General features: G+C 38.9%; 3 protein-coding genes and 1 long non-coding RNA gene across 4 annotated transcripts; 2 read left to right on the plus strand and 2 right to left on the minus strand.

Annotated features, from left to right (window-relative positions):
* Positions 1-245: 245 nt before the first annotated feature.
* LOC103431174 (uncharacterized) lies at positions 246-1,925 on the minus strand. The gene is made up of 2 exons (XR_528840.4): positions 1,589-1,925; positions 246-542 (listed from the first exon to the last, which is right to left on the minus strand). It is a non-coding gene; the product is annotated as an uncharacterized lncRNA (long non-coding RNA).
* Positions 1,926-2,421: 496 nt separating this feature from the next.
* Positions 2,422-5,720, minus strand: LOC108175211 (uncharacterized). The gene is made up of 4 exons (XM_017337290.3): positions 5,565-5,720; positions 5,251-5,427; positions 3,623-4,924; positions 2,422-2,772 (listed from the first exon to the last, which is right to left on the minus strand). The coding sequence occupies exons 1-4, from the start codon at positions 5,577-5,579 to the stop codon at positions 2,740-2,742; spliced, it is 1,527 nt and encodes a 508-aa protein (XP_017192779.2). The 5' UTR covers positions 5,580-5,720; the 3' UTR covers positions 2,422-2,739.
* Positions 5,721-6,389: 669 nt separating this feature from the next.
* Positions 6,390-10,917, plus strand: LOC103455325 (pentatricopeptide repeat-containing protein At1g74850, chloroplastic-like). The gene is made up of 4 exons (XM_017322507.3): positions 6,390-8,526; positions 9,124-9,438; positions 9,516-9,623; positions 10,233-10,917. Exons 1-4 carry the CDS (start codon positions 6,647-6,649, stop codon positions 10,570-10,572), a joined length of 2,643 nt encoding a protein of 880 aa, XP_017177996.1. The 5' UTR covers positions 6,390-6,646; the 3' UTR covers positions 10,573-10,917.
* A 6,516-nt stretch (positions 10,918-17,433) lies between these two features.
* LOC103424517 (transcription factor MYB1R1-like) lies at positions 17,434-19,261 on the plus strand. Its single transcript, NM_001328866.1, has 3 exons — positions 17,434-17,798; positions 18,014-18,222; positions 18,667-19,261. Exons 1-3 carry the CDS (start codon positions 17,537-17,539, stop codon positions 19,102-19,104), a joined length of 909 nt encoding a protein of 302 aa, NP_001315795.1. The 5' UTR covers positions 17,434-17,536; the 3' UTR covers positions 19,105-19,261.
* The last annotated feature ends 2,963 nt before the right edge of the window (positions 19,262-22,224 follow it).

Consider the following 22,224-nt stretch of genomic DNA (forward strand, 5'->3'; position numbering starts at 1 on the left):
CATCATTAGGGCTATAAGCATGATTGCAAATACTTGCAAGTTGCAACATCATGATGTTCTGCCTTAAGAAGCCAGGTCTATGCGACAATTCTTGAATGGATCGGCCTGAATCGAAGATCCAGTGGCTAAGGATCCAACGGCCACGGATCCTGATTAATAGGCCGGTCCATTCTGAACAAACTCAAGGCATATGAAAAGGTCTGGCTTGTCACCAAAGGAATTCCAAGAACATACGATTCGATGAATTTCCATTTCAGAAAAGTTTATTTAGTAAATATTGAAAAACAATTACATATTCGAGCTATCGAAATCATGTAGAAATAAAATGCGTCATCCGAATCACAAATATGTCCATAGCATTTGGAAGTAAAGCCAACTGATGGCTCTACTGGTTCAAAATCTAATTCGATTACTTAAAACGCGAAGGACAAAGACCAACACTGTAATTTTCATAGAGGAATAAGGTTACCGACTCACCTGATTGCCGTGAAAACTCAAAATTAAGGGGCTTGCTCAGCAGAAGCACCCTCTTTCTCGATTTTCTGCGCAGAAAAAGAAACTCGGTTAGGGAGCTACTGAAAAACGTTGAAACAAGAAAGCCTACGAAAGCATTATAAATGACGCCATTTTCTGCTGGAAACACAAAAAACTCAGATTTAACTAGTAACTGTATCGTCATTTTTTTTACAGTTTTGATGACAAGATAACACTTAACAGATTTTGAATAGCATCTTAAGCACTTGATCAGGAACTCCGAAAATCTGTACTACGAAAACTGAGGCCTTATTCCATATTTCCATCAAAAGGATTCGCGTATGTATAATCGTGCTAGGTTGTAGTTTTCTCGGGTACTTGTATTATAGAAGCAGTTGCACCATTTTGTTAAAGGATTGGCATAACAATCACATCAATTGCACTCGAGCCAAACATAATCGACAGCATACACCAGTACTCACTTATTTCCAATTTGCAGTCATTCAACCTCTACTCTAAACAAAGGGAACGCGAATAACTACTGTTCATTAGAGCGCCGGGTTAGGGGTTCAAAAGCTTTTCACTATCGAAATGTGGGAATAACCACCCGCCCTGAACACAGGAAATCGGCCCCTGCAACGATTTTCGCAAAATATCCGGTTATCTAACAGAGTAGGGGATGCATAAACTTTATCAAACAAATGCATTTCTGGTTCCAAATCTACCCAGGTGCTTATTTTGGATCAGTTAAGCTGAGGTTCTTCATCCTCTCAAGTTATAAACTTATAATTCCCAATAAACCCTATCATTCTATTCTCCTAGAGCTCCCATCAGAATTCAATTCACACATACCTACCCAGATCCAGAGATGCAATTTGTGTTATGTTAATCCAATAATTAATTTGTGTTATGTTAATCCAATAATTAAACTGCTAATACAACCTAATATCTTATAAATTTATGTAATTACAGAAAAATTAGGGTAGGTTTAAACGAAAAGGGACGATCTTTCATGCTTCATACGAGATCACAGAGCATGGAAATTATTCCCAATAATTGAACGCATAAAGGAAACCCTAGCTGGAGAGACAGAGAGAGAGGTGTTAAGAGTTACCGATTGAGCTTTGTGCCAGGCGAGGCCTTTGTAGACATTGGCGGAGAAAGTGGCGGTGAGGTATAAAGTGGTGACGCCGAGCCCCGCCGTGAACGCCTTGAATGCCCAATCCCCTGCCTTGCTCACTATCCCCATCTCTATCTCAATCTCTCTCTCTCTCTGCGAGTTTTTTTGGTATCGTCTGTGTGTAGGGGGGGGGGGGGGGGGTGTGCGGCGCGCAAGCTCCAACCGCTTGAGTTGAGGTCTTCAATAAGTTCCACAGCTAATTTAGAGCCTTTTTTTTCTATCTTTTACTATTTAAACTCCAAATTTTGTCTCTTTTCATATCGGATGTGGCATAGCGTGAGTTTGTAACTAAACAAGTGATTAGGATGTGTGATAGAGCTGAATTCGAGTGGGTAAGGGTATTTTTGAAATCGGATTTGAGATGACTAAAAGTGTTATGTGACAATAAAAAACGCTTTTGACTATGTTTGACAGAAAAATTTAAATGTTTACGGGTCATGAAATGCTTTTAGGAGAAACACATGTTGTGAACTTCCTTTGGAAAAATCCCTCCTTGTATTATAAATTGTTACGTGCTTATAATAAAAAGCATTTCTAGCAGAAACGCTTATGACTAGAAGTACTTTTGACATAAAAAGCCAAAAACACTTTGTAAAAGCGCTATCCTTTGTTGACAACCGTTTGATGTGCGAGGTGAATTATTTATGCCCTAAGTTACTCGGGTTAGTAAGCCATTATTTCATCAATGATGCATAGCAAATGAGTGAATTCCAAAACCTATTTACCAAAAGGAACAAGAGAGGAGGTAAATTCCCAAGTAAAACTAGTAATTACCAGTTATGATAATCAGCTTCTTTCATAATTTAGTGACTCACTAAGTGAGATTTGAGCAGCATTTACAAATACACAAAAGGAAGCATTCTGAATGAAAAAAATAATTGCAATTTAATCATTTAGTATATGCTGCAATTTGGAAAACATTGCCAATATGTTGCTACTAACTCAGGCATCTCTACACTTCTTCCTTAACAATGGAACTGTCCATTCTTCTGATGCTCTTATACCAGATGCAGTTCATCTGGCTTTCTTTCTAATTCGACTTCAATATCCTCGCCATTACTCTGCAAAGTCCGTCAAGGGCTCCATCACCGCCACTTCTTCTCCGACAAAGATATAAGCTGTGCAACAGAAAACGCACAAGGTATCGTAAGTAACGTTATTCGATTCTCATCCAACTTCCAAACAGGTAAAGTTGTTCAAAGCTACAAGATTGTTGACTGTTTATATTCATTTCTAAACAATGAAAACTTCAGGCTGCCCAATCCGTCGGCTGAGGAAATTAGGGATAAACCAAAAACAAGTTGAAAGTAATGCAGGCTCCGATTAAGGTGAAAGAAAGAGTTGATGACTAGGTAAGCACAACGCCCTATGATATCCGAAAAAAGTCGGAGGCAAATCTCTCCGAGGCATCTGAAACTTCAGCGAAACAAACAAACAAGAACGACAACGGGACAAGTGTAATGCAATAAAAGTTGATCTTCAAGAATCTGAAAAACACAATGAAAAACTTGATAGAAGGAGATTTTTCATGGCAATTGATCATTTTTGGAAAGATATAAATCTCTTGGCGAATGTTATGAATCTTTAAGGGGTGTGATCAGGGCGAATGACAATCTTACACAACTATGGTCATTGGCATCCTATTCCAGGTTATTGATATGGCAACACCAAACAGCATTTCAACATTGAACCAGCTTGAGTTCGGCTCAAATTCACAATATTTTTCAGGGTAACACAGGCATACTTAATCTTTTCGGGGAAGAACAGAAGACAAACTAGGCAAGCACTCAGATTGACCTTCTCAGTATTCACCACTAAAAAGTTGACTCTTGCTTCTTGCATGACTTTTACTAATTCTACCAGTAGTTTTCGTATACAATAATGTAAGCCAGAGGTGACACAAGCACACTTACATGCAAAGAAACACAGAAGACAAGAAGTAAACACTAATATTATGATCATCCCTACCTGACGAGCAACCTGTGCTAGTCGTCGACTTTCCCGGGATGATTCAATCAACAAGCTCGATTTCTGTGGCTCTATAGAACCATTTTGTTCCTCGCCTGTGTTCCTTTCCAAAGTGCCATTGTCAAGAAGAGACTTGCTTTCAGGGTTGCTCAACGTGTCCTTCTTGCGCTTTCTGCAGAAAGTATATTTGAGAAACTTATTGTTTTCAGGTTGACTAGCGGTGCCATCATCTAAATCGGATACTTTCGTATCTGACTTATCTAATGGATAATCTTTTTCAACATCTGCTTTGCATGCCAGAACCTTCAAGCTCTCAGCAGATATACACTCCTGTCCGGTCAATCTGGATTCTTCAATAAACGTCTTGTCATTACTCGTTGCCTTCTGAACACTATCATTTTCAGTAACATTACCACATTCCGACTGTGTACTCGTTTCAGTTTTATCCGGGAGTATTTTTGAGGTTGAAATGGATGATGTGACTTTTTGATTTTCATCTTCGGACTTCTTGGAAGCATTATCTGCGAGAACACTGTTATTGAGGGAAGAAGCAGAAGTTCTAGGGCATGATAAATTAGATACTTGGCGCATTTCCATCAACTGATGAGGATCAAGATACCTGCATGAGGGAGCTTCACTTCTCCTAAATCTAGCTGCTCTCTTTCTCTTCTTCTGAAAGGACATAAAGGCAGGTGCTTGAATATGGCTACCATCTGCCTGCATCACTTTCAGCTCTTCCGGGTTCTCCTCTACCCCATTCGTATTATCACCGTTTATTTTAGGGGTTTTACACAGTTGTTCATCATCTCCTCTGATGAGTGTTACATTCTTCCCATTATCAACAAGTCCAGAAAGAGACAATTTTTCATCCAACAGGTTTCTTTCAAATGCACGAATTCTCTGAGTGCATCCATTTCTGTATAACTCAGGATCTTTACTTCTCATTACTAACGAGGCGAAATCAGGATTTTGAACATAGTAATTATCCTTAAGAGAATCATTTCCACTGTAACACCCTTTCCTCTCATATGTCCCATTTGAAATTGGATTCGTTTCATGAGCCGCAACTGCATCTAGCTGCAAATTCAACTGCGATGTTATTGACACTTGAGGAGCAGTATCACCCTCTAAATTTTGCCCATCCAGCTGTCTTGGATTGCTTCTCGCCTTCTCCAGTTGAGCTTGCACTTCACTCAACTCTTCCCTAAGCTCCTTCACTATATCCTCAGCTTCCTGCAGCTGCGCTTCGAGTTCGTCAATCTTTTCTTGTTGACTCAAGGACATCATCTTTGCCTCGCCAGCCTGAACACACGGCGAAATCAATCAAACCCTCGATTCATTTCATCAGTAAATTAACAACAAGCATGTCTTTTTCTCCAAGAAATCCCCTTTCAAATGAAAGCAAATATATCCTTAACCAAACAACTGATCATATTTTGTTGTTGACAAAAACACAACCTTAACCAAACAAAAATTACAGTAACTTACTTCACAAAAACACAACTTTGACCAATCCAAACTGCAAAAACCACGTTACTCAAGCCACAGAAAATCAAGGACAGTCAAACCCAACATCCAAACAGACAAGCGCAATCCCATATTTCCCATTTGAGACAAAAACATGTTACCTTCGAATCCAACATTTGTTTGAGCCTAAGAAGCATCCGAAAGGCCTCGTCTTTCGCCGAAAAGAGCTCCCTCTGGAACCGCAGGGCTTTCCTCTCCGACACCACAATTCGAGCCGCCGCCTCTTTCGCCGTGTTGAGGATTATCTCGGCGTACGCCTTCTTCAACGCCGTCAATTTCTGATAAAAATCCCAAAAACCACCAAACAAAAATCAAACAAAATCCGACAGCAAACCAAACACATACAAGATCATAGAACCCCCCCCAAAAAAAAAAGTAGTTAGTTGGTGGGAGAGTTCAGAGTCGAAATTACAACCTCGGACTCGTCCATTTCCGCCAATGCATTCAATCCCGACGCCGTCACAGGTTTGAAACGAAGTCGTTTTTTGGGTCTGAGTAAAAAGAAAAAGAAGGAGAGGAACAAGAAGAAGAAGACGCGGAGGTTTTTCAGTTTGCCCCCTCACTTCGCAGCAGCTGTCTGTTAGGAACTGAATGTTTTTATCATATTACCGATTTACCCTTGTTGCCCATCTTGAATTGCAATGTTTGCCACGTCCCCTGACGAGCCGCAGTCCCCGGTGCGGTTTTTTTGTTTTTTAGCGTTTTCAGTTACTCTTTTGAGGTTTGTGGGTCCCACTTTTGGTGACGTGGACGTCTATTAGGCTAGAACGTGGTGAGCAAACACGTGGCTCGATGACATGCGTTTGGGCTTGAGAACTCTACTACCAAATCCCACCAATCAATTATTCCAGATTCTTAAAATTTGATCAAACGATTAAAATTATTATAACTTTTAAATATGCATTTTATTTGTAGTCATTTGATCAAATTTCAATATCCTGAATTAATTAATTTGTGGGATTTGGTGGATCCGAAGATGACCTCTTCCCTTTGGGCTTGTTGTGGGAAGGAGGGATCCGCTTCGGATCATTTCCTTATAATCCACAAATCAGATAATCCGTACCGTTGAAATTAGATTCAACGGTTACAAATAAGGGTTTATTTTAAGAATTATAATAACTTCAATTGTTGATTAAATTTTAACAATACAGATTTTCTGATTTAATGGATTATGATAAAGGATCTGGAGTTCCGTTAAGGGAAAAGGGAGCTTTGATATGCGTGCGTGGTGCGACAGTTGGATGGAGGCGATTGCGGGTCTGCTTACTTACTGTGGGCAAGGTTCGGGTGGATAACCCGTTCGAATTGGACCCGACCCACTATCTCTACTCGCCTTCTTCCCCCTATTATCCACAACCGCTTGCACGTGTCCTTCTTCAAGCTAAGTCTTCTCCCACCCGCTCTCCCCTTCTGTTATCTCCTGTAACTTTCTCGAGAAAATCACAGAGAAAATCCAATCCGAAGCTCCGAGAGGCTCATGCGAGCCTAATTACCGAAATGTCCTTCTCCCCCACGCTCTCCATTTCCAGCTCCTCGCCTCTCTCCACCTCAATTTCCAAAATTAACCCCAAGTTCAACCACCTCACCGTCCTCACCAACTCATCAACCCACCGGAGATTCCTCTCCGGTCGCACGACCTTTCTCTCCGGCCGCACGACCTTCCTCTCCGGCGACCGCCGGCTGGAGTTCTCGGCCAGGGCGAAGCCGAAGGACCTCATCCTCGGGAACCCGTCGGTGACGCTGGAGAAGGGGAAGTACAGCTACGACGTCGAAACCCTAATCAACAAGCTCAGCAGCCTCCCTCCACGCGGCAGCATCGCTCGGTGCCTCGACATCTTCAAGAACAAGCTGTCACTAAACGACTTCGCTTTGGTGTTCAAGGAGTTCGCCGCGCGCGGTGATTGGCAGCGGTCGCTCCGCCTCTTCAAGTATATGCAGCGCCAGATATGGTGCAAGCCGAACGAGCACATATACACGATAATGATCAGCTTGCTCGGCCGCGAGGGGCTGCTGGATAAGTGCGCCGAGGTGTTCGACGAAATGCCTAGCCAGGGCGTGGTCCGCAGCGTCTTCAGCTACACCGCATTGATCAATGCCTACGGGCGTAACGGTCAGTATGAAACATCCCTTGAATTTCTTGATCGAATGAAGAAAGATAAGGTTCCGCCGAGTATTTTGACTTACAATACTGTGCTCAATGCCTGTGCTAGAGGTGGGCTGGATTGGGAAGGGTTATTAGGATTGTTTGCCGAAATGCGGCATGAAGGAATACAGCCTGACCTTGTTACTTATAATACTTTGCTTAGTGCTTGTGCTGGTAGAGGGTTAGGCGATGAGGCAGAGATGGTGTTCAGGACTATGAATGAGGGTGGGATTGTTCCGGATATGACCACTTATCGTTACCTTGTTGAAACTTTTGGTAAATTGGACAAGCTCGAGAAAGTCTCGGAGCTTCTTAAAGAGATGGAAGCTGGAGGGAATTTGCCTGAGATTACGTCGTATAATGTGTTACTGGAGGCATATGCTGAATTGGGGTCGATTAGAGAGTCAATGGGTGTGTTTAGGCAGATGCAGGCTGCGGGGTGTATGCCGAATGCTGCTACTTATAGTATTTTGTTGAATTTGTATGGGAGGCATGGAAGGTATGATGATGTTCGAGAGCTTTTTCTTGAGATGAAAGTGAGCAATACGGAGCCAGATGCGGCTACATATAACATTCTCATACAGGTATTTGGGGAGGGTGGGTATTTTAAGGAAGTAGTGACTTTGTTTCATGATATGGTGGAGGAGAAAATCGAGCCGAATATGGAGACGTATGAAGGGTTGATATATGCTTGTGGAAAGGGAGGACTCCATGAGGATTCCAAGAAAATTTTACTTCACATGCACGAGAATGGAATAGTGCCTAGTACCAAGGCCTATACAGGGGTTATTGAAGCATGTGGGCAAGCGGCATTGTATGATGAAGCTCTTGTTGCCTTCAACACAATGAATGAAGTGGGAAGCAAACCATCAGTTGAAAGCTACAACTCGCTGATATATGCGTTTGCAAGAGGCGGACTATACAGGGAGACTGAAGCAGTCTTGTTAATAATGGGCAAGGCTGGTGTTGCCAGGAATGTCCATACAGTCAATGGCATGATAGAAGCTTTTAGGCAAGGAGGTCAATTTGAAGAAGCTATCAAGGCGTACGTTGAGATGGAAAAGACAAGATGCGATCCCGATGAGTGGACCCTTGAGGCAGTTTTAAGTGTTTACTGCGTTGCAGGTCTTGTTAATGAGTGTGAGGAGCACTTCCAAGAGATTAAAGCCTCAGGAATATTACCCAGTGTTATGTGCTACTGCATGATGCTTGCTGTTTATGCAAGGAGTAACAGGTCAGTATTCACTCAATAGTTTCACAATTTTTTTGCTTTCATTTGTTAAAGTAAACCATCAATTTTTAAGCTAATGGTTACGCTTACAATTATCCAACATCATATGTTCCCTGTAGCACATAAGATATGTATTTGCTAAGAGGAGTGGCAATAAAGGATTTAGGATTACTGAGCTTCAGTAACTAACCTACCAGTCTTCTTATGTTCATAAATTCTTAATTTATGTTACCTTAGTGTCGTAAAATCTGTCTTCCTAAACTCTTAATTCTTAAAAAGTCCATGTTATATTAGTTGCTTGCACTGCTCCAGACAATACATACTCTCTATCACAGAATCTTACAACTAAGAGGACTGGCAATAAATATGTGCAGTATGCCCTCTGCAACCTTAAAGATGTACCCGTCATTCTCCATTCACTACATTGTTAATCTTATAGCCTTTAGCAATTGGTCACAGGAGAACTTCAAACCAAGGGTACTTGATTACTCTTGAAGCTTTCATGAGTATCATTGGTCCATGGGATTTTGAAAGTTTTACAGAAGCAAAGTTTATTTGTTTGTCTTGTGATGTCTTACCTTTTAGGCTTCTTGCTTTCAGGTGGGATGATGCCTATGTGTTGCTGAATGAGATGCTTACAAACAGGGCATCGAATATTCATCAAGTGATTGGGCAGATGATCAAGGGAGATTATGATGATGACTCTAACTGGCAGATGGTAGAGTATGTTTTTGACAAATTAAAATCTGAAGGATGCGGCTTGGGAATGAGGTTCTACAACACACTACTAGAAGCACTTTGGTGGCTGGGTCAGAAACAAAGAGCTGCGCGAGTTCTTAATGAAGCAACACAGCGGGGGCTTTTTCCTGAACTTTTTCGTAAAAATAAACTTGTGGTGTCTGTTGATGTGCACAGGTATTTGGAGAATTTGTTTCTTTCTAGCCATGTTCTTTCTCAGCTTGATTTCAATCTTGACGTTGGCCATTTTGCAGAATGTGGCAAGGCGGTGCGTATACAGCAATGTCAGTTTGGCTAAACAATATGTATGAGATGTTCCTCAATGGCGAGGATCTACCCCATCTTGCAACTGTCGTTGTAGTGTAAGCTGCTCTTTTCATTCTACATTTCTTTTCTGATGTTCTTGTTCTGAAAGCCTCTTGATTTAATAGTAGGGTTTATATGGTCTGGGTATGATAGGATTTATGTAAAAATTACGTATTCCCAGTTTCTCGTTGTTAGGTCTATGGCTTGAATACTGCATATATCGCTGCTTGTGTGCATTTGAGGATATTGATGATGTGCTCTTACTCCTTAACAAAAAAAATTCCGCTTTGACTTTAACATAACAAGCATGAGAAATAAAAGTTAAAACTCAAAACATAATCTATACATGGGCAAGTACTACGTATGTTTTTTCTTTCAGCAAAATAGGCTATACTTAAACATGCCATTAGGTGTCATTTGGCGTATTCTTAAACTTGCATAAATACAGCTATTTTATATTGCATTAAAATTCACAGATCAAAGTATTTTGTTGGGGACGGATACGAAAGGGGGAAAAACAAAAGGAGAAAAAAGCACGAAATGCTATTTTTAAAATTACAACACATTACATTCCAGAAATAGAATTTGAAGCGTTTCTAACGCTGTTATTGGTATTGCATTCATCAACTTGTCTGACTGCGGTTGATCTGTTTTTTATCTATCAGACGAGGGAAGATGGAGAAAAGCTCAATAACACAAGATCTACCGATCGCAAAGTCTGCTTATACATTTCTGCAGGATCATATGCCAGCTTCCTTTTCTTTCCCAAAATGGAACAATGGTCGAATTCTCTGTCAGCGCCCTCAGCTCAAGCGGATCCTATCAAGCATCGAACCATCCACAGATGAGTCCGAAAGGAATAATATTATCACGTTAAGCAACTCCCCGTTTCCTCCTCCAGGAACCAAGACATCCTCCAGTGCCGTCAATAGCCGACGGTATAATGATGCCGGTTCTGATGAAAGAATTAGGACAAGAACGGAGGTTTTGACAAGCATGGTTTAAACACACAACAGATGTATCCGTCACTTACTAGGGTTCGAAAGTTTTTACTCACTTATTTCCCAAATCAGTAGAAGAAAGGGAATGCTGCTGCTCCAGTTTTGTGGAGAACGATTTTCGGGTCATTACCAATACCAGTGTTAGCTAATAGCTTGCCGGAGAAGGCAGCATCGGCCGCACTGCAAAAAGCTCCGTTCGACGTTGTTTGCAGTTTTTTTTTAGGAAGGCGTCGAGGATAGTGGTTTTGTAGCCGTAGGTTATTCTTTTTCATGTGTAAATGGACATTAGAATTTTAGTTCACAAAATAAATGACCTTCAAATGCTTATGTTGTAAAGGGTATTCATGCATCTTTTTCTGGGGAGTCTTGAATTATTGATCTTAACAAAAGAAAAACATGAATTGGGACCGTTTGAAATGCTTTTTCAAAAAGCACTTTGGCTCAAAAACGTTTTACCGAAAGCTCTTCTATAGCACAACAAAAGTTTTATTAAAAATGCAAGTTCTGATTGAAAGAAGCACGAGGGTGATTCATCTATTTCTCCATCATTTTCTTTGAGACCAAGAAGACACTCGTGGGAATACAAAGTGACCAAATGATTCTTCGCAGAAAGAAATAAAGTCAAGAAATATCACATGGTCCCAAATGCTAAGTAGTACGCCATATACCTACTTGCTAGGATTGAGATTCTTTCCGGATATCAAATTCCGAAGCCTATAGATCGGGCAATTCGGACAGTTCAATTTAAATCACGCAGTTTCTATTATATTATGTTTGGATGAGATAAATAAACTTGGAATTTAGGTAAAAGTCAGAATTTATAAATTGACATGCACCAATTCCTTTGTTTGGATTCATCAACATAGAAATTTAAAATTTCCGCATGGAAAAAAAACTTGGAATTTGGGATCTCTAATTCCCAAGTTTAAATTTCATGTAAATAGGTGTCATTTCCCAATTTCTATGATTAACACTATGTTTTGATGAAAAAATTTAAGATTAATAAGGAATTTTAAAATGACGGTAATTAAAATGACGGGATTTTATTTTCTAGAATTTGTGAATTTTCTTGTATGGTTAACCTAAAAGAAAAATGGAATTGATATGGAATTTGTTATTTTTAAACTCTTAATCATAGAAATTGGGAAATGACACCAATTTACATGGAATTTAAACTTGGGAATTAAAGATCCCAAATTCCAAGTTTTTTTTCCACGCGGAAATTCTAAATTTCTATGTTTATGAATCCAAACAAATGAATTGGTGCATGTTAATTTATAAATTCTGATTTTTACCTAAATTCCAAGTTTATTTCTCTCATCCAAACATAGTGTAAGAGTTTAAAAATAACAAATTTCATATCAATTCCATTTTTCTTTTAGGTTAACCAAACAAAAAAATTCACAAATTCTAGAAAATAAAATCTCGTCATTTTAAAATTCCTTATTAATCTTAAATTTCTTTATCCAAACATAGTGTTAACGTATTCTCACTGACCCACCACAAACACAATCTCTGTGCCCAAGTATCTATTTCTTGAACAGTTAGAATTGCTCAATCCTTGCGGATCTCAAGGGTTGAAGTGATAAAGTACCAAGAAAAGATGGACATTGCCGAATTGATGCGAATAATAAAAGCAAAAAAGGATTTAAATTCAACCACGCTTATCTAAAAGCCATAAAGTCAAAAAAAAAAATGTCCCAAGTTAGAAGTAGAGACGCTTCCATTGGAAGTGCTTTCTTTGATGGGATACATCACTTGCTGCCTGGCTTTTTTAATCCATGGGCTCTAGAGCTGGAGATCCGAAGAGGATCTCAAGGTTGAAGTGATAGAGTACCGAAAAAAGAGAGACATTGCCGTATCAATGCGAATAATAAAGGCAAATGCGGATTTAAATTCAACCACGCTTATCTAAAAGCCATAAAGTCAAAAAAGTGATGTCCAAGTTAGAAGTAGAGACATTTGCTTCCATTGGAAGTGCTTTCTTTGATGGGATCCATCACTTGCTGCCTGGCTTTTTTAACCAATTCCCCTTTTATTCCAAAATTAGTAGTTTAGGCCAATGATACACCTTTATGTAACGCGTGAAGGAAAATTATATCGTATAACAGTACACATTGTAAAATGTAAATATTAGTTTGCTTTAACTATTGTTATCAGAAATAGCCTTCAACATATACACCGATACTAAATAGATAAGGAGGGCCATTGTGCACCATTTGAGTGCATGTGTGGAATTAAAATTTAACACGAGATCGTCTCCGGATCTCTGCCTCTATAGCAGACAAACTCAAAAATCTGGATCATTCAATTTAAATTCTGCGACCCCCACTGTTTATTTCACAGGCCCATCTTACGCACAAACCCACACCATCATCTCTTCATCTCTCTCGAATGATCCAGATTTCCGAGTCCATCGACTCCCAAGACAGAGATCCAGAGAATGAGGCCAGAAGAAGAAGATAGAGTGCAGCAAATGGATGATGGAGCCCCACAAAAACCTTATCTTTGGTGTTATCCTAGCTGCTCGCAGAAGCACTATTTACCCACCATCAAAGTGATTAGTTTATCTATACATATAATATATAAATGCATGTGCATATATATAATAAAGTGTACGAACTTAAGGGATAACGAAAAAAAACTACCTCTTCTTTTCAGAGGACAAAAAGCGAATATGCCAACTTGACGGTCCACATAGCATCTCTTAATATTTTAATTAACTTTATAATACATCCAAGATATGTAAGTTAAATAATCATAGATTGATAACTACTATAAGCATAAAGATTAGCATTGAGCTGGTTTAATTAATAACTAATTGCAATTTGCAAGCAAATTAAGATTTGGAAAGTGGGGTGTCAGTCCTTCGGATTATTGAATTAATACTCTGTCACTTAAAGCACTAAATTTTAATTTTTAATCTAATAGATGTTCTATTTTTGTTTTGACAACCATTGAATTTGACCTAAAAATTTTAAGTTACAGAGTAATATAAAATTTTAGTTCATTTTGAGATTGCTTTTCAATAATAACATTGAATAATACGAGAAATACTGACTGAGATTAAGAGATTAAAACATTTGTCATTTTGACTACATTTGAACATGTTTGGTACTTGCTTTTTAAATAACTGAAAGCACTTATGAAAATATTTTTGGAACTAATTCTCAATAAAAATGCAAGTGAATCCCGTGCAAAAATGACATAACCGAAATTTCTTGCAAGAAACACTTAAATTGCTTTGAAAACCCAAAAGACTTTCTCTAAAAATACTTTTAATCATTTAAAAAGTACTTACAAAACAACCCGTAATACTATGACAACTCTATTGTGCATGAGTTTGAGGTTTAGGATGTGGATAATTAAATATGTAATTATTTGTGTTATCTCCACTGCTTTGGATAACAAGTTGGGTTCGACAGGATAAAGAAAAGGGGGTGCAGATAGCATATAATATTTTGTGACAGCATGAATTGGTGGTTGAGTGGGGTCTCATTGCCGAGTGAGTATCCTGGACGGATCATTTTTGTGAGGATTTCGAAAATCTTCAAATCATATCTGTTTATTGTACATCGTACGATCAATTTTTGTCAGGTACTGTTTATATTCACTTTTAAATAAAAAAATTTACAATGATTTCTAACCGCACAATATAAGATGAACGGATGTGATTGGAGAATCTCCATAATCCTAACAAAGAGGATCCAGCGAAGATCCTCCGGGCTCATTGCCTCTCTCTAGTTATTTCCTATTCCCTTTTTAACCCTTTCTAATTTTCAATAGCTAGGGTGGCAAGGAACCCATATTGACACACTCCGATCCTAGAATAAAGGCGTGCTCCTATGATGGATGACCCACTAGGAAGTTGCTCGTGAGTTTCCAGAAACAAAACCATGAGGATGTAATCGGACCCAAAACGGACAATATCGTGTTACGGTGGTGTAGCGGGCCCGGAATGTCACACATATGGTATTAGATGATTCGGATTTTGAAAAAAATCCAATGAAATGTGGAATCTTTGTGTACAAATTTATCACCAAGCAACATTTGGTTGTCACGTCCCTTCCATCCCATTTTCATGTATATAATATTATCCATAACCATTCGGAAAAATCGTGATCACGTTTTCAAATGATAAAATGAATAAATATTAACTCACATCAAGCGGCATAGCTAGAATTTTGATAATTTGACGAAAGATTGAGATGGTGATGAGTTAAAAATAAGAGCGTTATATTTATTTAAATCGTCAATTCCTAATTATAATATGGTCTATTAATTCTCAAAATTATCATCACTAACACTAACCTCAAATATAGTCAATGAGTTAGTCAATTTTTAATGCACGAGTCAATAATTCCTAATTTTTCAACTATTAGATTACAAAATACAACGTCAGAGGTAGATAATATACATGTGTTAATAGACTTAAAAAAATAGAATATCAAAATAACTCAACTCCGTACTATATAAGCAATGTTTAAAATATCGATATGCATGTTTATTAAAATATCGAGGAATATACCGGTATCAATACATGTTGCAATTGATGAAAATTATGAAAATTTGCAATAGATAGATATATCAATTTATTGAGATTTAACCGAAATTAGAGAAATATTTAAAAAAAAAATTAAAAGTTCGAAATTTGATGCTCATGAAGTAATTAAAAGGAGTAAGATTCTCTCACATCCTATTACCATCCCCTTTCATCCTCTCCTCTCACACTATTCTCTTTGTCTTATTATCTATATAAAAAAATCAAAACAAGGTGTAGATGTGACGTAATCGCAACCGTTTAAATATGAGAGGATGGAGGGAGAGAGAGATTAAACAAGGTATAGATGTAACGTAATCGCAACCGTTTAAATAAGGTGTAGATGTGACGTAATACTACGACAACTCTATTGTGCATGAGTTTGAGGTTTAGGATGTGGATAATTAAATATGTAATTATTTGTGTTATCTCAACTGCTTTGGATAACAAGTTGGGTTCGACAGGATAAAGCAAAGGGGGTGCAGATAGCATATAATATTTTGTGACAGCATGAATTGGTGGTTGAGTGGGGTCTCATTTCCGAGTGAGGATCCTCGTCGGATCCTTTTTGTGAAGATTTTGAAAATCTTTCAATCACATTCGTTTATTGTATATCGTACGATCAATCTTTATCAGGTATTGTTTATATTCAATTTTAAATAAAAAAAATTTACAATAATTTCTGACCGTATGATATACGATGAACGAATGTGATTGAAAGATCCTCAGAATCCTTACAAAGAGGATCCGACGAGAATCCTCCGGGCTCATTGCCTCTCCCTAGTAATTCCTATTCCCTTTTTAACTCTTTCTAATTTTGAATAGCTAGGGTGGCAAGCAACCCATATGGTATTTAGATGATTCGGATTGTGAAAAAAAAATCCAATGAAATGTGGAATCTTTGTGTACAAATTTATTACCAAGCAACATTTGGTTGTCACGTCCCTTCCATCCCATTTTCATATATATAATGTTATCCATAACTGTTGAAATGCACGAGTCAATAATTCCTAATTTTTCAAACATTAGATTTCAAATTACAACGTCACAGCTAGATAATATACATGTGTTAGTAGACTTAAAAAAATAGAAAATCAAAATAACTCAACTCCATACTATATAAGCAGTGTTTAAAATATCGATATGCATGTTTATAAAAATGTCGAGGAATATACCGGTATTAATACATGTTATCGTTGATGAAAATTATGAAAATTTGCAATAAATTGATATATCAACTCATTGAGATTCAATCGAAATTCGAGAAATATTTTTTAAAAAAATTTAAAAGTTCGAAATCTGATGCCCATGAAGTAATTAAAATGTGTAAGGAAGGATAAAAGTGTGGATGCAGAGATGGAAGGCATTACTTGTGCTCCAGCCAATGAAGTTGGCACGGTATCGTTCGCTTTTGTTCGTAAGGAGGGCAATCAAGCGGCGCATTCCGAGGCGTTTATTAAAAAAATAGAGGTTCTTTTAATTGGGATCATATCAGTCCCGAATTCTTCTTTAATATATTAGCGGAAGACGGAAATATTTCAATTAGAATAAAGTAAAGTTCATCTCTCGACAAATAAGAAAAAAAAAAACTCGGTTCAAATAAGTAAGAGTAAATTGTAGTAATAGTCCTTCAATTTTAATCAAATTAGAGCAATAATTCCTCAACTAAAAATTCATTATCATTGGTCCCTCAATTCATCAAAATGTGTAGCTATAATCATTTTCATCAACTTTGTCAAAATGAGTTATGTAACAAGAACCATTGCTACAATTGGGGTCCCTCAACTCATCAAAACATGTAGCTATAATTTTTTTCGTCAACTTCGTCATAATTTTGTCAAAACGAGTTATGTTGGAAGGATAATTGCTATAATTAGGTTAAAGTTGAGAAACCATTGCTCGAATTAGGTTAAAGTTGAGAGACCATTTCTTCAGTTGGATTAAAGTTGAGGGACCAATGGTAATGAATTTTTAGTTAAGGGACCATAGCTGCAAGTTTTGATGAGTTAAGAGACCAATGATAATAAATTTTTAGTTAAGAGATCATTACTCTAATTGATTTAAAATTAAAGAACCGTAACTACAATTTAGTCAATAAATAAAGATGTCCGAAAATTCTAATATTCCACCCTATGTTGGAAAATAAGGATTTAATGCCAGATATTTATTTCAATTAGATACCACGTGTCCGCATCTCACACGAATATCGGAAACTTTACAGCCTTTATACACCGTCGATCCACATGGTGCCACGTCATCCCTGTCGTCTCCCACGTATATAGATGAACCTTTCCCGCACAGACCTCTTCGCTCCCATCATTTTTATTTCGCTCTCTTTTTCTTCTCCAAATCGTACGGCCTCAGATCCATCGTCGCCGAAGGAACAGAGACTGATCGACCGGAAACGTCATCGTCGCGGTCGGTGAAGATGTCGTCCGGCACGTGCTCCACCGTCGAGCCCGCGGGCGCGGGAGAGATCATGCTGTTCGGCGTGCGCTTGGTGGTCGATTCCATGAGGAAGAGCGTCAGTTTGAACAATCTCTCGCAGTACGAGCAGCCTCAGGAGGCCGCCTCCAACAACGGAAATAACGGTACCGCCGCCGGAAAGGATGACGCGGCGCCCGGTTACGCCTCTGAGAACGACGTCGTTCACAATTCTGGCGGGAATCGCGAGCGCGAACGCAAGCGAGGTCAGTCTCTCTCTCTCTCTCTCTCTCTCTCTCTCTCTCTCTCTCTCTCTCTCTCTCTCTCTCTTCTCTCTCTCTCTCTCTCTCTCTCTCTCTCTCTCTCTCTTTCTCATCTGTGTTAATCGATCACTTTCGATATCGGAAAAAGAAGAAATTTCATTTGAATTTATTTAATTTTGGTTGAAGAATGTGTATTTATTGTTTATTGTTGTAATCAGGGGTTCCATGGACGGAGGAAGAGCACAAGCTTTTCTTGCTTGGATTGCAGAAAGTAGGGAAAGGAGATTGGAGAGGGATCTCAAGAAACTTCGTGAAGACTCGCACCCCGACTCAGGTTGCCAGCCACGCACAGAAATACTATCTGCGCCGGAGCAACCTCAATCGCCGGCGCCGCAGGTCTAGCCTCTTCGACATCACCACTGATACGGTAACGATTTAATACCCTCTAGTTCTGTAACAATTTTATCCAATTCAGTTCATGTATTTTGAGTTTTGTTGGAGTTTAATATGTTCATATGGATCTTAAAAGTAGTTGGTTTGCAGTCATTTGAATTGGCGGACCTTGTTTATAAGTGCTTTAGTGAATGAAATGGGTATGCAATGTCTGAAATTTCGATGCGATTTTCTCCCTGATGAGTTTCTAGTGTGAGCATAAGATTATTTACATTTTGGCAGTTCAAGATTCGGATTGCTTTTGATAGCTCAACAAAGCTAACAAAACGAAATCAGATTGTGGATTTGTTATTCTGCTGAGTGGATGTTATAATTTCGTTTGTCTAATCAGTTGTTTTCAACATTTTTCGACATTTTTTCACCACCACCAAAGGAAAAGGTAAGCTTATCATGATAACTTCTTTTTCTTGTGTGTTAGGTCGCTCCAACTCCAATGGATGAAGAGCAAGTACAGCATCAAGATAACATATCTCAGTCCCAGTTGCATCCGTTGCCACCCCCGCCACCATCCGAGCCTCGCAATGCTGGTGGATTTTCGATGGTGCCAAATTTTGCAAGGACTGTAGGTCCAGCTGTCTTGCCTGTTCACATTGAGAACCCAATGGGAAATCTAGCTCTACGACAAGCAAATCCCGAGAATAGTACTTCGGCCAAGCTCGTCCATCCAGTTGCGCTTCATTCGGCCCCTCATGCGACCGCAATATCTGACCTAAACTTGAACTCAACGACGGACACATCGACCCTAACTCTCAACCTCTCCTTGTCAATGGACTCGAGGGAACCGTCGTCAAGGCATTCGGCTTTCCAGACAATGCCAGGATTCAGCAACGGGGATAGCATGATCAGTGTCGCTTGAGAGCGTCGATTTGGGGGAATGGTTTATAATTTAGGCAAGGTAAATTAGGTGACTGAACTGTTTTTCTTCTTCTAGTTTGTTGTACAGACCCTTAAAGATAATATTATGTCCTTTTCTTGCTGTTTTTCTGCTATTATAATTCAGATCCTTGGTTTCATTTCGGTGCTTTTGTTACTGGCGTGTTGGTCCCCTCCCCTTGATGGGGCCTTGTCTAAACTCACTAGTGGCTTTCATAGCTTTTTAAGGTGGGAAAAAAAAAAAAATCTGAAGTTGGGTTTTGGGGAACATCGTTTGGTATACCAAGTGTTTTAATACAGGTGGTTAGATTTTTAAAACTTTTTGACAACTTGTATTATGACACTTGGTGTATTGAACAGTATTAAAAATTTTCTCCTTCAGCACCCCAAGGTGATGTCACCATGGCGTATTGGACTCACGGGGACATCATTGCATCGAGAACAACTTACGTAGCATAGGTATACCGTCATTGCGGTGTTCTATGTCAATGAAATAGGAATTACATGGACAAAAATTTATACACGTCTTGTACAAGATGTCATTGTGGTGATGGATCCGTATTATGTAAGTCCTCTATCATCGCATTCTGAACTAATATAAAAACGTGTCTTAACAATCACGTGCTAGTGATACAACATTTGTCTGCCACAACGTTCCGTCTCGTGTAGGTCTTTCTTCATGAGTGGAGAGCATCCTCTTATCCTTTACTTATTTTGGATGGACAAATTTAGTTCTGCGATTGTGGATTGAATGTGGCATGGCCGTCAAGGATGGTGGTTGTATATAGAAAAGTGCATGCGACATTGGCGAATGCCTTATCAAAACGAAATGTCTAAGATGAATTCAAAGTGTCAACTTTAATGAGTTAGGTCGGCTTTTGGCACCATTGGATTAGGCAGAAAAATGGTTGCTTTCACCGCCACTATTTGAATAGGCTGAAAGCACTTTTTCGAATGCTGTTAAAACGCTTCCATCAGATTTTGATAAAAATAACTAAAATTGCTTTTGAATTTTAAATTTACTTTTTGTTCTTGGTGCTTTCTGGTGAAGCATTTCCAAGTGTGGCGAGGATTATTTTGATAATAATCATCGTGAATTCGTAATATTGATACATAATTCGTTTGGAAGTGTTTTTAAAATAAGTGGAAGCGCATTTAGTTAAAATTTGAAACCAATTCTTAATAAAAATTCAAGTAGATCTTAAAAAGCCCTACAATTGCTTATTGTAAAAAACAAATATCTGGTGCTTCATTAAAAAAATATTTAAAGTGCTTTTAGGACTCAAAATCTATTTCCTCAAAAGCACTTTAATCACTTTAAAAGTACTTTCATATGAGCACAAACATATTTTATTTTTTCCGGTAAAAAAATAGACTCATTGTGACCGAATTCATGGTCATCCACCGAAGAATTTGATATCAAGTCTCCATTCCTCAAAACATAAGGACTATTGAAAGTGGAATAAAATGTGCATGTTAAACACACTCTAATTTTCCGCTTTCGAGCAGAGCCTTCAGGTCAGTTTTTATACAGACGGAAGCCGCGGTTTAGGTGCCGCGTAAGTATATCCCCGGAAGTGCTCACCCGCAGTCGGTGTCGGAGCGGGTGAGTCGTCCAGAGCCATTGCAGTCCAGCACCGGTCAAAGTTGGCCGTGCAGTCTTTCCCACTCACATTTGGTTTGAACTTTGGGAGCACTTCTCTGGCCTCCAACTTCTTCCAGTTGATCGACCGAAACCATTTGTGGCTTTTGATATTATCCCAGCCATTTGACCCGTTGCCTAACCTTCGCAATGGATCCCTGCTTAAGAGCCTACGGGTGGGTTTGTTGCATCGGACTATCTCGAACTTGACTAGCTTGAGGGACTAAACTGGACTGGCTTAGAATAGACTAAGCTAGACCAACTTAGTGAAGCGTATGGTGCAGTGTCGGATTAAGAAGATGGACTAACTAAAAATTATTATTATATTTTAATTTATTATTATCAAAATTAATATATGAATAGAAAAAGGGCATATCCCTCTTCTTCTTCTCGAATTGCAGCTGCAACTTCGACCCCATCTGTTCCAAAACCCATATGTTCCAAACCCATCGAATTGCAGGGCATATGCCTCATCTGTTCCAAAAACCCATCCAAAATTTCTAAAAGTCTTGAGAGGTACTACTTGCCTTAATTGCCAAAACCCAAGTACAAAAACCCACAAAACTTCACCAACCTAGACGCCAAAATCCCCAAATAACACAATCCAAAACAAACCCACAACAATTCAATCAACAAAACACATAAAGAAGGGCAATTCCAAAAGAAAATTGATCTCATATTCAGCACGTTGAGGCAGTCGGCGAACCCAGATCCAGCGCGACAAGGCCACAAGAGTCGCGATATCGATCCAACCGTGGAGTCTCTGTCGACGTGGAGCGAAGTGCAGGGGGAGGGGTGAAGCGAAGAAGAAGACATAGATGGGAGGGGTGAAGGTCTTAGCAGTCCGCATGATTTTGGGGTCTTTAGCTAAGACCAGCTAATAAGGCGCATAGTCGGAGCGAGTCCCTGCTAGTCTCAATTAAGTTAGTCCATGCAAGAAACAAACATGGGATTACACTGACTAGTAATCCTAGCCAGTCCAGTGAAACTTAACGAGGTCAAACAAACGCGCCCTACAAGTATACACAATGAAATTCACATAGAACGTTTTACAGGGTAAGCAATCAAAGACAATCAATAAATTTCTAACTACATATAATTTCAAAAGGAAAGTAAAGACATGATCTTTGGTACATAAAAGGCCTCGTTTGGCGTCTATGTTTGGATAAGATCAGATAACTCACTAGATTCAATATTCGTCAAATGAAAATATGGACTAGTCGTGAAGTAGACTCCCTTACAATTCTACTGTTTTTGTCGGGATTCCAAGGGCTAAGTTTCCTTAACAACTAAGAGTATCTCTAAAGGAGATGTCAAATTGTCCACATAAGCTATAACAGTAAAAAAAGATAGCCACTAATTGTTTCCAACCGAAATGCCAAATCCTATGTGGCATGACATGGAATGGCAGCAAAGGGGCATGCTGTTAAATTTGACAGCAGCTTCAAACTTTTTTTTTAC

The sequence above is a fragment of the Malus domestica genome, chromosome 14, assembly GCF_042453785.1.
Source record: "Malus domestica chromosome 14, GDT2T_hap1".
Lineage (NCBI taxonomy): Eukaryota > Viridiplantae > Streptophyta > Magnoliopsida > Rosales > Rosaceae > Malus > Malus domestica.